The 13,981-nt window shown below is 43.5% G+C and overlaps 1 protein-coding gene across 1 annotated transcript in view; it reads right to left on the bottom strand.

The window, feature by feature from the left end:
- Positions 1-121: 121 nt before the first annotated feature.
- Positions 122-13,981, bottom strand: part of ITGAE (integrin subunit alpha E) — a 31,985-nt gene continuing 18,125 nt past the window's right edge. The window contains exons 11-23 of the mRNA XM_043499709.1: positions 13,797-13,892; positions 13,187-13,311; positions 11,616-11,767; positions 10,300-10,453; positions 8,399-8,549; positions 8,249-8,316; positions 7,548-7,680; positions 6,215-6,345; positions 5,285-5,419; positions 3,336-3,557; positions 2,052-2,182; positions 1,078-1,211; positions 122-291 (exon numbers count right to left, since the gene is read on the bottom strand). Of these exons, the coding sequence (XP_043355644.1) occupies positions 122-291; positions 1,078-1,211; positions 2,052-2,182; positions 3,336-3,557; positions 5,285-5,419; positions 6,215-6,345; positions 7,548-7,680; positions 8,249-8,316; positions 8,399-8,549; positions 10,300-10,453; positions 11,616-11,767; positions 13,187-13,311; positions 13,797-13,892 (1,802 nt within the window). The remainder of the gene's footprint in view (positions 292-1,077; positions 1,212-2,051; positions 2,183-3,335; positions 3,558-5,284; positions 5,420-6,214; positions 6,346-7,547; positions 7,681-8,248; positions 8,317-8,398; positions 8,550-10,299; positions 10,454-11,615; positions 11,768-13,186; positions 13,312-13,796; positions 13,893-13,981) is intronic.

The raw sequence follows: 13,981 nt of genomic DNA, 5'->3' as shown, positions 1-13,981 counted from the left end.
TTCCTGGAACATTATACGGAGAGAGCTCCCAGGAGAGCCACAACAATTGTCTTAACAGAGATGTCCAATGCAGGGGTGCATCATTCACTGTGGTAGAAGTGACTCCATCCCAGCTTCAGAGCTAAGCACCAAAATCACCTACCAGTATGTAGAACAGCAGCTCAGCACACATAGGTTCATTAGCCTTCTTTTCTCGTCTCAGTGTGGATTTCTGATCCTCAAAATGGGCTCTCTTCTTCTTCATCCTCACATCCAAGTCCACAGTGTAGTGAATGGACAAATGCCAAATCGCTGGAAGCACAGATTGGGATTTTTTTGTGAATTCAGAGACACCCTTCATGGGATCAATGAAACTAAAGTCTGTGAACAAAGTGCAATCAGAACTCTAAACTGTAGGGGAAAAAAGTGATGCCCACAAACCAAGGGAAAAAGATGCACTATTAGGTTTAGGCACGTTGCTACAGGAATCTTAAAGGCTTAGACTCAAAGACACAAGTTGAAGTAGGAATTAAAGGATTAAAGATGCATGAAACAAATTCCCAAATGTGCTAAATTGAGCAACAGGATGAAATGGTTACTCACCCTCTGCAGTAACTGCGGTTCTTCAAAATGTGTCCTCCTACGGGTACTCCACGCTAGGTGCTCTAGTGCCCCTGTGCATAAGTGGAGCACCTGTAGGGGCGCTACTCAAAAAAGAACTTCTTGCTTTGTGTGCGACTTCAAGCTGCTGCCAAGTGTACCTATCACAGCTGCATTTCCGGTATGTGAAGGATAAGCAATCATGAAGGATAGGTGGGATAACAAATAGTACAGTGACTTAGCGGCACATTCTCTACTGGAATAACAAGGTGCAACTTCACCAGCCTAAACAGAGCTGCATCTGCTTCCGCCAGCAGCGAATTTGGCTCCTCGATTTTTAGCAAGAGAAATTATTGCTCTTCATTAATTGTATATGGGAATGGGCCCCGAAACATTATACATCTACTTTATAGAATGAACTCTGGAGTCAGAGTCCCAAATCCTCATGACAGCCCAGGCCTGCTGCTTACAGTCTCATTATTATTCACATTTCATTACCTTGCTGGGATGCTTTTAAAGGTGAGATCATATTCAAGCACAATTCTGCAGTAATGATGCTATTGCTATGGAAATCGAATATACGCTCCGGGATGAATCTCATAGTGACATTAAATCTGACAACTGGTCTGGAGCTGGAGGGGAAGAACAGGAACTGATAAGCAAGTAGACAAGATGGACATAAGTATAATTTCCAAATGGATGCTTTACAGGTGAAACATTCCAGGAGCACCTATCAACAAAGGAGCAAGGGTTGTAATCTGGCTCTGTACTATTTCACTTGCTATTCTCTGCCTTCTTGAAATCTCAACAGACAAACAGCGCTCAGCCAGACTGGTCTATTTCTAAAATTTCCATCTTTGGCTGGGAATGTCAAGAATGCAGTGAAATCTTAAAATCCAAAGGAACAGATGATCTGAACCCACCAACACTGTGGGCTAAGAGTTTCAAAACTGGTTTTCCATTTTTATACCTGTAATTGCAGGTGTAAATCTGGGTACTTGTACCTCTTCCAGGTTTCTAGGGCAAATCAAATAGATAGTGGTGCAAATTCTCCAATTTTCATGTGCAGTTCATTTTCCAGGAGCAAAAAATACAGGTGCAAATTGAACCTCACACCTTGTGAAATGTACCCACCCACTTAAGATCATTTAGATGTCCAGGTACTGACAGAAGTTTGTAAATAAGCTATTTACATGTCTAATGGATCTAAACTGCACATGCAGGATTGTGGGCAGAAAGATCGGGGCCAATGAAGCCCTACATTACAATTGATTCAAGTTTAATAACTAACACTTGTTCTTTCTGCATTGGAAGTTCAAATGCAGAAGGTTTCTAACTTAGCCTAAAGCCTTTACATAGAATGATTTAGGAAGCTTTTTTAATCAACAGAATAACTAATATATGTCCCAGCAATACTTTAAACAATAATGGAACCACTAAACATCTAGGGTACAGGTGCAATCTCTACCTACCGGAGCACAGTTACATTTCCAAATGATCCCACTGTGATATCTATGAGATCATCATCAGTGAAGTCAAAACCACCATCAATGGACTGTCCAAAATATTGGAGTCCTGGAGCAATTTCAGCTGCTCTTATCCTCTGTGGGAGGAAAAGATGAACACATTTAAAATGGGATATTTCTCCAGTTAACATGGGACTGTTCTGAGTGACACCCTGTGACATTTTTGACATATTCAGGATAGGCAACTAGCTTAAGAACATAAGAATGGCCCTACTGGGTCAGACCAAGGGTTCATCTAGCCCAGTATCCTCTCTTCTGACAGTGGCCAGTGCCAGGTGCCCCAGAGGGAATGAACAGAACAGGGAATCATCAAGCGATGGATCCCCTGTCGCTCATTCCCACTTCCTGCAACAACGAGGAGTCCAGTGGCACCTTAAAGACTAACAGATTTATTTGGGCATAAGCTTTCACGGGTAATTCCCACTTCCTTCAATGACAGGCAGACTTGCTAATGGAGGGTGTTGAGGATGTGGGTTCCACGCCTATTGACTAAAGTGAGCACTTTAGAATCATAGATCCATAGGGTTAGAAGGGACTGCAAAGGAAATCTAGTCTAACATCAGGCCAAGATGCAGGACTTTGCCAGCCAGCTGAGCTTAAGAAGTAGCTCTGCTGAGTCAATCCTGCAGCGTCTCTTTCACACAAGTCACCTGGCACATCTTCAAGTTCTCACCCATGCCTCCAATCTGCACTCACCATGGGTGGAGTATCTTTTGATCCACATACAATGAGATTTTTCAGTACCGGTGATATAGTCTGGTGTCTGCAGCATTTTTGGTAAGCAGGAAACTGCAAACCTGAGAATGAGCTGAGTCTGGTGGCTCTCATGAAAATTAGTAAATTGAAACTGGTTTCAGATTAAAAGGAAAAGCCCCAGTGCTTTATCAAGCAAGATACTTCTTTTTTTCAAGGCTGATTCACTGTTTAATTGGTAATAAGGTGATTTTCCAGAGTAAAAGAAACAGCTTGTTCAAGAAGTGGAAAGCCAGTCTGGATAAAAACATGGATTAGATTGCCAAAATACCCCTGTGATGCAGGAATTATTAACATGCCCATTTTAGAGATGGGTAAACTAAGGCACAGGGCAGCCAGGTGACTTGCCCATAGCTGCACAGAGTGTCAGAAATTAAAATAGAATACAGGAGTCCTGACTCTGAACCCTATACCACAAGAACACGTGCTCCCCCCGACCCCCATTGCATATACGATTGACACAGGACTCCTCCCTACCTGAGAAAAGGTGCTCCTGATCCCATTCTTATCACCATTATAGATGTAAATGCTGCCAAAGGTAGAAGAATCTGAAAGTCGATCCTCAAGGGGGGCTCCAATTGCAATGTCCACATATCCATCCCTACTGATGTCTCCAACGCTGGCCACAGAAAACCCAAACCTTGCAAAAGGAGATGGTGTCTGGACACTTAAGTGTCCTACCGGGGAGAAGTTACCATTCTGAAAAACACTCAAAAGGTTATTCCTGCTGCTCCTGAAAGCAGGTTGTTTTTTTTAATGGTAAGGATTGAAGGTGAACAACAAAGCTTTAAACAACAAATTAAAGAATTCAAGGTCAGGTCCCAGTCCTCCTTCCTCTGAAGGTCTGCTATTGGAGTCAATGGGAGAAGGAGCAGGGGTACATCTGCACTCTTACAAATAAAAATAACCAAAACATTGGAAATCAGCTGCTCCTACACTACTCACCAACATCCAAACACTACATATCCACCTTAGGATTTTATACTACCGCCCATCTCCATAGTATCTGAGTGCCCTTCCAAGTAAAAGCAATAGCCAATTCCCCAGGCCTGCAGTCTGCGCTACAGTAGCTGAAAACGTCACATTCCCTGGACTGCTTCATGGAAATAAGCCTCAGCGGGACAGGGGGTGCATTACTTGGCTTTTGACAGACGCCTTGAATGTGCTGTGGGGCCACCAGCTGCTTTCAGCCACTCTAGAAGTACCCTACGCAAGTTTCATTAGCTGCGTCTGAAGTGGTGCTGAACACAGTTTGTCCGGGTCTACATTTTCAATTAAACTGTGTTCAGTTCTGGTTCAGCTAAAGCTATCAGCAGCAATAGGTCACCTTCCTAGTGTAGACAAGGCGTAAGTGGTGTCAGCAATGTCATCAGCTCTTGCAAGGTATACACAGAACACCAGGGCTCAGTGAGGAAACAAAGGAGGAAGTAATTGTCAAATATTTTGTTTTAAAATGTATATGTATTAGTCTAGGCTAATCAGTCCCATGTTCTATTACTGATTTGCCAGCTTCAACGATTTTTCTTTTTAAACAAGAGCTTTGCATTTTACTTTAGTTTCTCTTTAATAGCTCAGTAGGTACAGCATGTTTTATAAGACTGGATTTCAAAGCAGAGATGTAGCATGAACCATCTTCCTGAACTATATGCTGTGCACTTGTACACAAACCTCAGCAGGTGGGCATGCCCACTGATCTACTTTTGGGGAACTCCCCAGGAAGTCGTTCCAACAGCAGTTGACATGTACATTAACTTAAAACAATCATTATAAGGAATGGTATCAAAGTAGCAGCCGTGTTAGTCTGTATTCACAAAAAGAAAAGGAGTACTTGTGACACCTTAGAGACTAACAAATTTATTTGAGCATAAGCTCATCGAATTCATCCGATGAAGTGAGCTGTAGCTCACGAAAGCTTATGCTCAAATAAATTTGTTAGTCTCTAAGGTGCCACAAGTCCTCCTTTTCTTTTATCATTATAAGGAATGCTGTTTCACAGAGTGGTTATGGGGGATGGAACAAATGGTTACAAAATAATCAGAACAGAAAGATGCTTCGTTCTATGGGACAGGGTCAGTAACAACAGGTGGGATGGGAGATGGAAACACTTTCACAAACTTTTATTTGTCATCATGCTGTGTAATAAATCTACACCAAGCCACAAAGATATCGCCATTTCTATTACTGAGTTTCTCTTTCATAGTCCAGTAACCGAGACAGGACTGATCATTCTGGTGGTCTTCTGATACAACATGACAGTCCATGAGTTATGCATGGGCACCAAATGGATGCAATTGAGAGACTATACAGGAAAAGCTCCAAGGATAAGGGTTTTATTTGTCACCACTGGCATGTGGTAACAGAAGTATTTCAAGGAACTGTTAGGAAAGCTCCCACCAAGTCAGAACTGCTGAAGCCAGTGTCTTTACCTTAAGCCGATACACATAAACTCTTCCTTCTTCCCCATGGATGTGATAAAGCGGGGCTCCCACAAGAAGGTAGTCTGTCTCCCCATCCTGGTTCACGTCCACAGAGCAGAGTTCAGAGCCAAAATAAGACCCAACCTGCCCCCCAGAAAAAGTCAGGTTTTACACTTGAATTCTCAACAAACAATAACTTCATAATAATAGCCTTCTCAGGTTCCCTTCGCATCTGTCAAGGTGCTTTACAGAACTACAAATTTCTGCATAGTCATCTGTCCTCCTGTCTATATATGGATCATTTCATGACTCCTATCATCACAATGCAGCCATCTTTCAGGAGGGCCCCAGTAACCAGAGTAACAGCACCAATATCACTATCCAACAATTTCACAACGGGCAGTGGGGAATATCTTTTCCAGTGGGAGTAAATGAATTTTTTTTGAGGGGGTCAGGTATCAGAATGCAATGATAGTCCAACCCCATTTATCTGACCCTCTTTCAAACCTCCCTCTTATCCAAACTGGGCTTACATCCTTTCCCCAGTCATTTCCCTCAGCTATCCACAACACCAGTTGTCTGAATTTTTCTAACATCCCCAAAACTTTATGGATGAACAAAGTTATACAGTATGCTTCCTATTCTCTGCTCTTGCCATCTCTAAAGTCTATGAGGTGTCAAGGATGGGGGCAAATCCTCAGCTAGTGTAAGTTTCCATAGGCCCACTGAAATCAAGTGGCCTCTGATACTTTTTACCATCTGAGGATCTGCCTCAAGAAGAACACAGGGGAAGTTCTGATTCGAGGAAGCGCATGCAGAAAAATGGTCTGTAATGGCTGCATTGCAATAAAGACATGTGGAGTCCGTCTATTTCCACTGGACTTAGTGCTTCGTCAGCCCACTTGATTGGCCACCAGAGACTGAGCAAAGCATGGGTACCTGATCTCCTTGTAGGATTTGCTCTAAGTGATCTTTCCTAAACACCAGCACTTTCCCCGTCATGCTGTGCCGTGGAGCTCCAGCAACATACAAGGCACCGTCTTGTGCATTCGCCACAGCCACGCTGTACCCTGTGCATTTAGACAATGAGCAGAAATGACACGTGATCAGTACAGCGCTTTATCGCTGAGCCAAAAAGCCAACGACACAAACTTTGGATCTGGGGTTTTAGCTTGGCCCATCACAGTGTTGGAGACAGGCCATGAAATTCAAATCTAGATCTGGAGCAGGAACCAAAAATCCACAACGTTTGAGGCTGTTGTGGTCCATGGGTTTGGTCTGGTACCATCTCACTTAAAAGACTGATTAGGAAATAACAGGAGATGGTAACTCATCTGAGAGAAAAAGCCAACAAAGCTCGTAAGTCATCCCTTTTAAACAGCTTGTGATGCCTAGTCTCTTGATTGAATTTGAAGCTGCAGTACCCCAATGGGCAACAGCTGTAGCACCAGCATGTAAACGGCTCTGCAGTAGCAACACTCAACAAAATTTTGAACACATCCCTAGCATTTAATCACAGATCCTGAACAGGTATCTGAAATATACACATGTTGATCCTGGCTTTAATTGCCTCTGGAGTCTGACAGATTAAAAAGCCATCATGAAGGTGAAGGAAGCAATACTGCCTGTGGGATGCAGAAACAGAAAGTTCATGGGGTTTATGTGACAGGGAGAAGATAGGACAAGCATTATTATGTGGGTATATAAGACACAGAGTCCAGAGCACCTACAACTAAATGGAGAGATTTTTGAAGCTAAGTCAAATACCAGGAGGTACAGGACTCATGATGTTATAAAGAACTTGTGTTAATAAGCAAAAATGTTACATCATTCCAGGCCAAGATTTGTAATTATTCAGGAGCTGTTTGCTCTCCAGTATCCACTGCACATGCAATATTTACCCATATCAGGCTCCAAAAAAATTCCATTCATTCTGAGAGTCGTTATACAGTAAACATATGCATATTAACAAGATGCAGACTATGCCATGGTGTATCAGTGATAATGACGACTATGCTGCTGGGTAAGAGGGAAAGTGCTTCCAGCAGAGTCCCTTTCCTGGCTACAGGAAACAGAGATCCAGCCAGTTCCTGTGAGATTTGCTGTTCTTCGGGTTAATGCTTTCAAAGCTGGCACATTGTCCACTAACCACCACCCACATACGAGTATATTTGGCCAGATCCTTCTCCCATTAAACTATACTGGGAGCAGGATTGGAGCCACCACCTAATCAGATTGTCCCTGGGGTTGCGGGGGGGGGGTTACTATTTACCTAGGTAGCCGTATCTTGCTTCCTTTGCTTCTTTAGATTCGTTCAGGAAAGCTGCCGAGCTGGTTACCCAATCGTACAGCAGAATTCCACCAGACCAGTCATAGGCCCCCACAGCTCCAACCAGTATGTGCTGCTGGAGAGTTCACATAGGGAAAGATAGAAGAGAGGAATGAATTATAATCATTTGCCCTTCTCTCGTACCTTGTGCCCAAGGATCTCGAAGCACTTTAGCAAATACCTGTGTTTTCAGCCCCACCGCTCCTCCCCCAGGAGCTAGACTGGCACTTCTATCCCCATTCCAGAAAGGGGAAATCTGAGGCACACAGAGGTGAGGCAATCTACCCTATGGTCAAATAAAAACCAGCAGCATGGGAAACAGAATCTAGATTCCCTGACTCCGAGGTGTATGCATGAAATAGAGTGAATTTTGGTAACAATACAGCAGTTACTATCAAGTGCCTTAGACACTGAAATCAGATACACCAGCTAGCGAGCATATACAAGTGAAATCTTTATGTAATCAAGAGGTACCAGTGAAACAGGCTCCGGTGTGCAATGGGGATTTGACTCATTTGGTTCTCCAACGGCAGTATGTGTCATTACGTAGGAAATACAGAGAATCGATTCTTTCAGGTCTCCCAAATGCAAAATAAACACCACATGCACTCATCTACCAGAGTGAGATTGCAGCACGCACTTGCCTTGTCCAAGATCTGTGCACTGAAACCAGTTTGCGCCAGCTCATGTTCTGTAATATCGCCTGCCGTACCTGAGAATCAGAAGAGGATCTAGTGAGCCATTTTCTCATTATCATTCAGACAGGACGATAAGGTACAGAGGTTTGCCCTCACCATCTATCGCAATGATTTTCTGCTGCAGGGTTGAAAGGAGCCCATCTAAAGCCAAATAGTTGGTCACCCGGAATAAATGACTTTCATCTGGATCAGAGGCAATAAGCTGCAACTCATTTAGGGCCTTGGACTTGTTAAATGCTTCTCCCACCTGTGACAGAGACCAAGATCAATGGAGAAGAGCAGCACTTAGGTAAAGTCACCATTTTTCGATCAAACTGCATCTGTTTGGGGGTTAAAAAACCCCAGGAATCTGCACTGGGGCTCAGTCCAGTATGCTTCCTGAGGGCTCACAGCAGCTGCAATTTCAATTGACATCACTAAGTTGGATGTTCTCAGTGCCTCCTAGGATCTGGCCTTTAGGAAACAGTTCCACATAACAGGCTAATGTCATATCTGCTGAAAAGTAGATTCTAGCTGCAGAGAAGGGGCAAATTTAAAAGCTAAAGTTTCTCTATACAACTCTCTGCTAAAGAATTACTAGTCTTAATTTGTTTAGAAATCAGACCGTCCATTAGTTTAGTCTTACTAACGGAATTCATGTGTCCTGATTTCTGGCGTCTCAGTCTTGTACAAATTCCATAATAAACCTTCCATCTCCTCCCTGTCACGCAAACCCCAAACTTTCTGCTCCTGCAACCCATATACAGAATAAAACTTCCTTCACTTATATATAATTACTTTTGAACTTGTCTTTCTCCAGAGGTAATTACCAGCTAGAACCAAGGTGCTTATGTTTCAGATAACTGATGCCAGTGGCCCAGTTACCAGTCCCTGAGGAGCTGCTATGGATAATAAGATAACATTTTGTTCCTTTGAAGATGAAAATAGAATCAATTCAAAATTTAAAAAAACAGTTCATTTCCATGAAAGCCTCTTTTTATTAAGCTTGGCACTGAAGGCACTGCCAAGCTTAGAGTCACTTTTAGATTGAAAAAGATATATTTTTGAAGACAGCGAAGATGCAAAATGCCTCAAAACTGTCCCTACCTCTCTAAGGACCAAGCAGCAGCATTGACTGATAAAACTGATTGTGATAAATTAAGAAAGAATTAATATTTTCATTTGTTTCTTTCCATGGGAGCTGTGTGTCTAAATTCCCCCCACTCAGCTGTGAAAACCACAGATTTTCAGGCAAGATTTTAAAAACTTATCTATTCATTGTGACTTACAGCCTTCCAACATCCTGTGGAATCATGATGTACCATTCCCCTCTTTCAGTGCCATGACTGAAGATAGCATCTGGACTTGTCTTACCTTAGTGCATTTTTTAAAATATATACTGAATGGATCCCACTGGCTTTATGGTTTACATTAAACTTTGCAATATGAACACAATGCAGTAGGCCCCTGGAGAGGAGATTTAAACGTTGAGATGAAAGATGCCTGATACCAGACAAGCAAACCAAAATGATCGCGTGTGAGAGAAGGTGGGCAGGAAGTGGGAACATCAAAGACGACTGGGCAGAGCAGACAGCAGAGCACAGCAGAGGTGTAGGAGTCAACGAGGGTGGGGTACAAGTAAAGACGGAAGTTGCGTAGGCCTTAAAGGTGAGGTAGAGAAATTTAGCTGTGACATGGAAAGAGAGGAATGAGTGAAGGCATCTGAGGAAAGGGTGTGTGAGTGCTGGAAAAGGAAGTCTACAAGAGACTTGAAACTGCAGTACTCCACAGAGTTGGGTTGGATTTTATTTATCCGTTGATCATATTATTAACTCAGTGAGGTACTTTTACTTTCCATTTATTCATTTTTATACATGCTCCTCATTTCCAGCACTTACTGAGTCTCCATGCAGGTCATCTCTTTCCTTTCTCTCCCCCCTGTTGCTCTCTGATGAGGGATATCAGCTTCGCTCAGGGGGACAGATTAGAACAAGAGCCTTTGGATATTCCGAACTTACCCCAATGGCATAGCGGTCAATTCCTGCCATATTGGGTGAATTTATCACCACTGTTAAGTCCATTGAATCCTGGAATATTTCCCCATCCGTCACCACAACCATGATTTTAGCAGCATTTTTCTGGGACCCCTGGCTCTCACTGAAGATAGAATCCCTGTTAAAATTGTCATACACAGAATGAGTTTCTGGGGGCAAGGGGATGAGCCGACAGATCTGTTGAATTCCTATGAATTTCTGGCTAATAATTATACCAAGGCCCAGAGAAGGGACTTAATTCTTCAGGACTTTTCCTTTCACATTCACATAACTCAAAAATGACCAGACAGATTTTTTTTCCCCTCTCCATACTGAGCTTAGTGTTGAGGATAATTGCCAAGTCAACCACTCTGGAGACAGCAAGTATCTCTGGTTCGTCCAGACTCTCAGATCCCTATTTTACCCATTCCAGTAAAGGGAGTGACATTGGAAACTGCATCGCCGCCCCCTGACCCACATGCACACACGCTAATAGGACTGACAGAGGAGATGGCACTCCCCAGGTTTACTCGGTTCTTGCCCTCTGTGTTGAGGCTGCGAGAAGGGAGTCAGTTTGTTCCAGTTGGCTCTTGGGATGAAGACATGTATCCCAGTAGGGACTGGACAGAGATCAATATCTCAGTTCACAAAGGCCTCTTAGCAGCCACTGCTGCTTTCACATGTGTTAAAGGCTTTCACGGTCACCACCAACCTGGGATGGATCTGGTCCTTCAGCCTAGAGGTTAAAAACGCCATATACCATTCCCAGGGCTTCCCACTGAGAAGAACATGTACCAGCTAGATTAACTGCACCCTGATTAGCTCAAATCCTGGTTCCATTCTTCAGGTTTATATTGCGCACCTCCAAATGCTTGCCAGGTTTTCTTTTCATTGCTTTCCTGGTGCCCCAAGGCCAAGGATTAGGCTCTCACATTGTCTACTGGCCTTTAACAGCCCAGACAACATTCTCTAACATAGGAAGAGCAGCATAAGTCGAGGGAAGACAAATCTCCAAGTCTATTGGCCTGACTCCTCTGGTTTCCCAATCCCCTGGGGATCTGCAGCCTTTGGATAACCAGGGTCACTGAGGCAGGCCCATCACCACTGGTAGAGTCAGAAAGTGCTATAAAATGTAACATACTTTCAGTGTCCTGTGGAGGAAGGAGTGCCTCACGCTGCTCAGTAGGGACCTTTCTAGCCAGTTAAGGAGATGTGACCAGCTCTGGGCCCCAAATGTTTACACATCTATTCAGAAAGTGCCCCAGCAATACAGTATCTCCATTTCTTATGTTGTTACTTACAGCACATGTTGGATAGCAGATGCTGTTTTGGTCACCTTGCCCAACTGGGTGATGTTCTGAACCTTCTGGAGGGTAGCGTTAGCATTCAGACTGTCCAGGAAGTTAAATTCAGTTCTGATATCATTTCCATACTGCACCAGGGCAAAATTACACTGGAAAGAAGTGTCAGGTAAGAGTCCAATATTGATAGTTGATCCAGAGAACTGGGGCTCTCAGAAACAACCAGTCAAGAAATTCCCAATGAAGAGAACAGCATTAATGGGAAAAGATCAATTCAGACTAGAGATAGGGCACAGTGGGACAAATTACCAAGGGTTGTATTAGATTCTCCATCACTGGCAATTTTTAAATCAAGAATGGATGTTTTTCTAAAAGCTCTGGTCTAGTTCAAACAGGAATTAATTCAGATACGTCCTATGGCCTATGTTCTACAGGAGATCAGACCAGATGGTCGCAATGGTTTCTCTGGCCTTACAGTCTATTATGAATCTATAAAGGAGGGCCAGAAAGTAAAATCTTTTCCGGCAGAAATAGCCCCTATATACTAAAGAGATAAACACAGAAGAAAAGTTATGTTAGTTCAAAAAAATTAGAGCCACCAACAGATTCATATTTTGTTCTGCATTTAGTGATCAGAGAGAGGAGAACTTTAGACCAGGACTGGAGGGTTTGTCTTTTTAGTTTTTTTTGTTTTCATCTTGCTTTTTTGCCATACATTCCCGGCTGCAGAGGGAATTATCTGAATCACCCTGAATCACCAGCACCACTCCTTGCTGCACTGTGGCTTTCCTTTGGAGCTCTCCCCTCAAAGGACTGACCTGGCCTGCCACTGATGAGATCACCGCACATGGCAAGCTCTTCATGGCTATGTTTGTAGAGCACAGAGCACAATGGGGCCTTTGCTCTCAGGAGCTACCACAACACAGATAATAAAGGCAAATGATATTATGCAGAAAGGGGCTAATGGCTGCCAGCAGAGGACTCTGGGATCCAAAGACATTCACAGATTGTGTTAGACCCAATGGCTGTGCCAAGCTCTCTTTCAGGCTCAACGGAAAGAGCAATCAAGCCCTTTTTGTACAATAAAACAGCTGGAAACAATGGGGGTGGCTGCCCAAATCAATAGGCTGCATGGCAGGCCAGAGCTAAACCAGATAGATCAACAGGGATTTCCCTGGGTACAAAGGTAGGGGCTAGGATATCAGTTGCAGGACGTGGGTTGCAGGCAGGAAGCCAGGTGAAGCAGTTGTGAGCCTGATCCCACGAGGAAGCAGAGGGACAGAGATTCTTGGGCACAAAGTTCACTGAGGACTTGAGGACTTTTGAGCTGGGAAATGGCCCACTGCTGTTTGTTCCTACTGTGTTCAGGGAAGCAAGACTGTGCGCGCATTTTGTGTAAATAAGATTGATCACACCCAGAACACACCTAAATTGTCTCACTGATTTCTTATCCTAACAGAAACAATCCTGCAATGCCCTGAACTTTGCCTAGTCACTCAGGCTAAAGGGGCAATGCTAATGAAGTGCAGTGGCTGCCATATCTGCAGACCAATCAGTGAAGAAGCGAGTACCTCAGAGCACTTCTCATAGAATGCTTTCATCATATTGTAGATGAAACCCTTGGCTCTTTCAAAATCCTCAGGCTCGATGCTCCCTGATCCATCCAGAACAATGGCGATCTCTGTCCCCGAGTCTGCTGGGACATGAAAAACATGATTTAGGTGGAGGTGGTCAGGAGCTCAGAGCTCTTGACTAGGACCATCATTATTCCAGCATTGCGAGAAATGCATCTCAATAGCCAGCTAACGGGCGTGAAACTGCAAAGCTGCAATTGTAGTGTAGCATTCAGAGTTCAGAGTAGCAGCCGTGTTAGTCTGTATTCGCAAAAAGAAAAGGAAAAAAATGCATCCGATGAAGTGAGCTGTAGCTCACGAAAGCTTATGCTCTAATAAATTTGTTAGTCTCTAAGGTGCCACAAGTACTACTTTTCTTTTTGCAAAGTGTGTTTTGTAAATGGCTTGTCTAGTTTTTGTAAAGTCCAGCCACGAGGAAGTTTGTGTGCTCCTTTTCTTTTTGAGCATTCAGAGTGCAGCTGTCCTCAGCAACACAGGGAGACTTTAGGCTATGCTAGTCATTGATATTCAACAGCACAATCCCTTGACAAGGTATTTCATTGCTTACATGAGTCATCGTCATCCTCTTCCACATCAGACTTGATGTTGTTATTGTTGCTGTTCTGGTTTTCATAGCCAGATCCTGCCTCTGGGAGATATGCCACTAGAAACAAGAAATGAAGGGGGAGCAAAAGGGGAAGAAAAGAAATAAAAAGTGAAAATATGCTTAGCAGCAGTGCCCTGGGCCAGGAC

The sequence above is a fragment of the Dermochelys coriacea genome, chromosome 17 (assembly GCF_009764565.3).
Source record: "Dermochelys coriacea isolate rDerCor1 chromosome 17, rDerCor1.pri.v4, whole genome shotgun sequence".
Lineage (NCBI taxonomy): Eukaryota > Metazoa > Chordata > Testudines > Dermochelyidae > Dermochelys > Dermochelys coriacea.
This window is presented reverse-complemented; position numbering and strand designations above follow the sequence as displayed.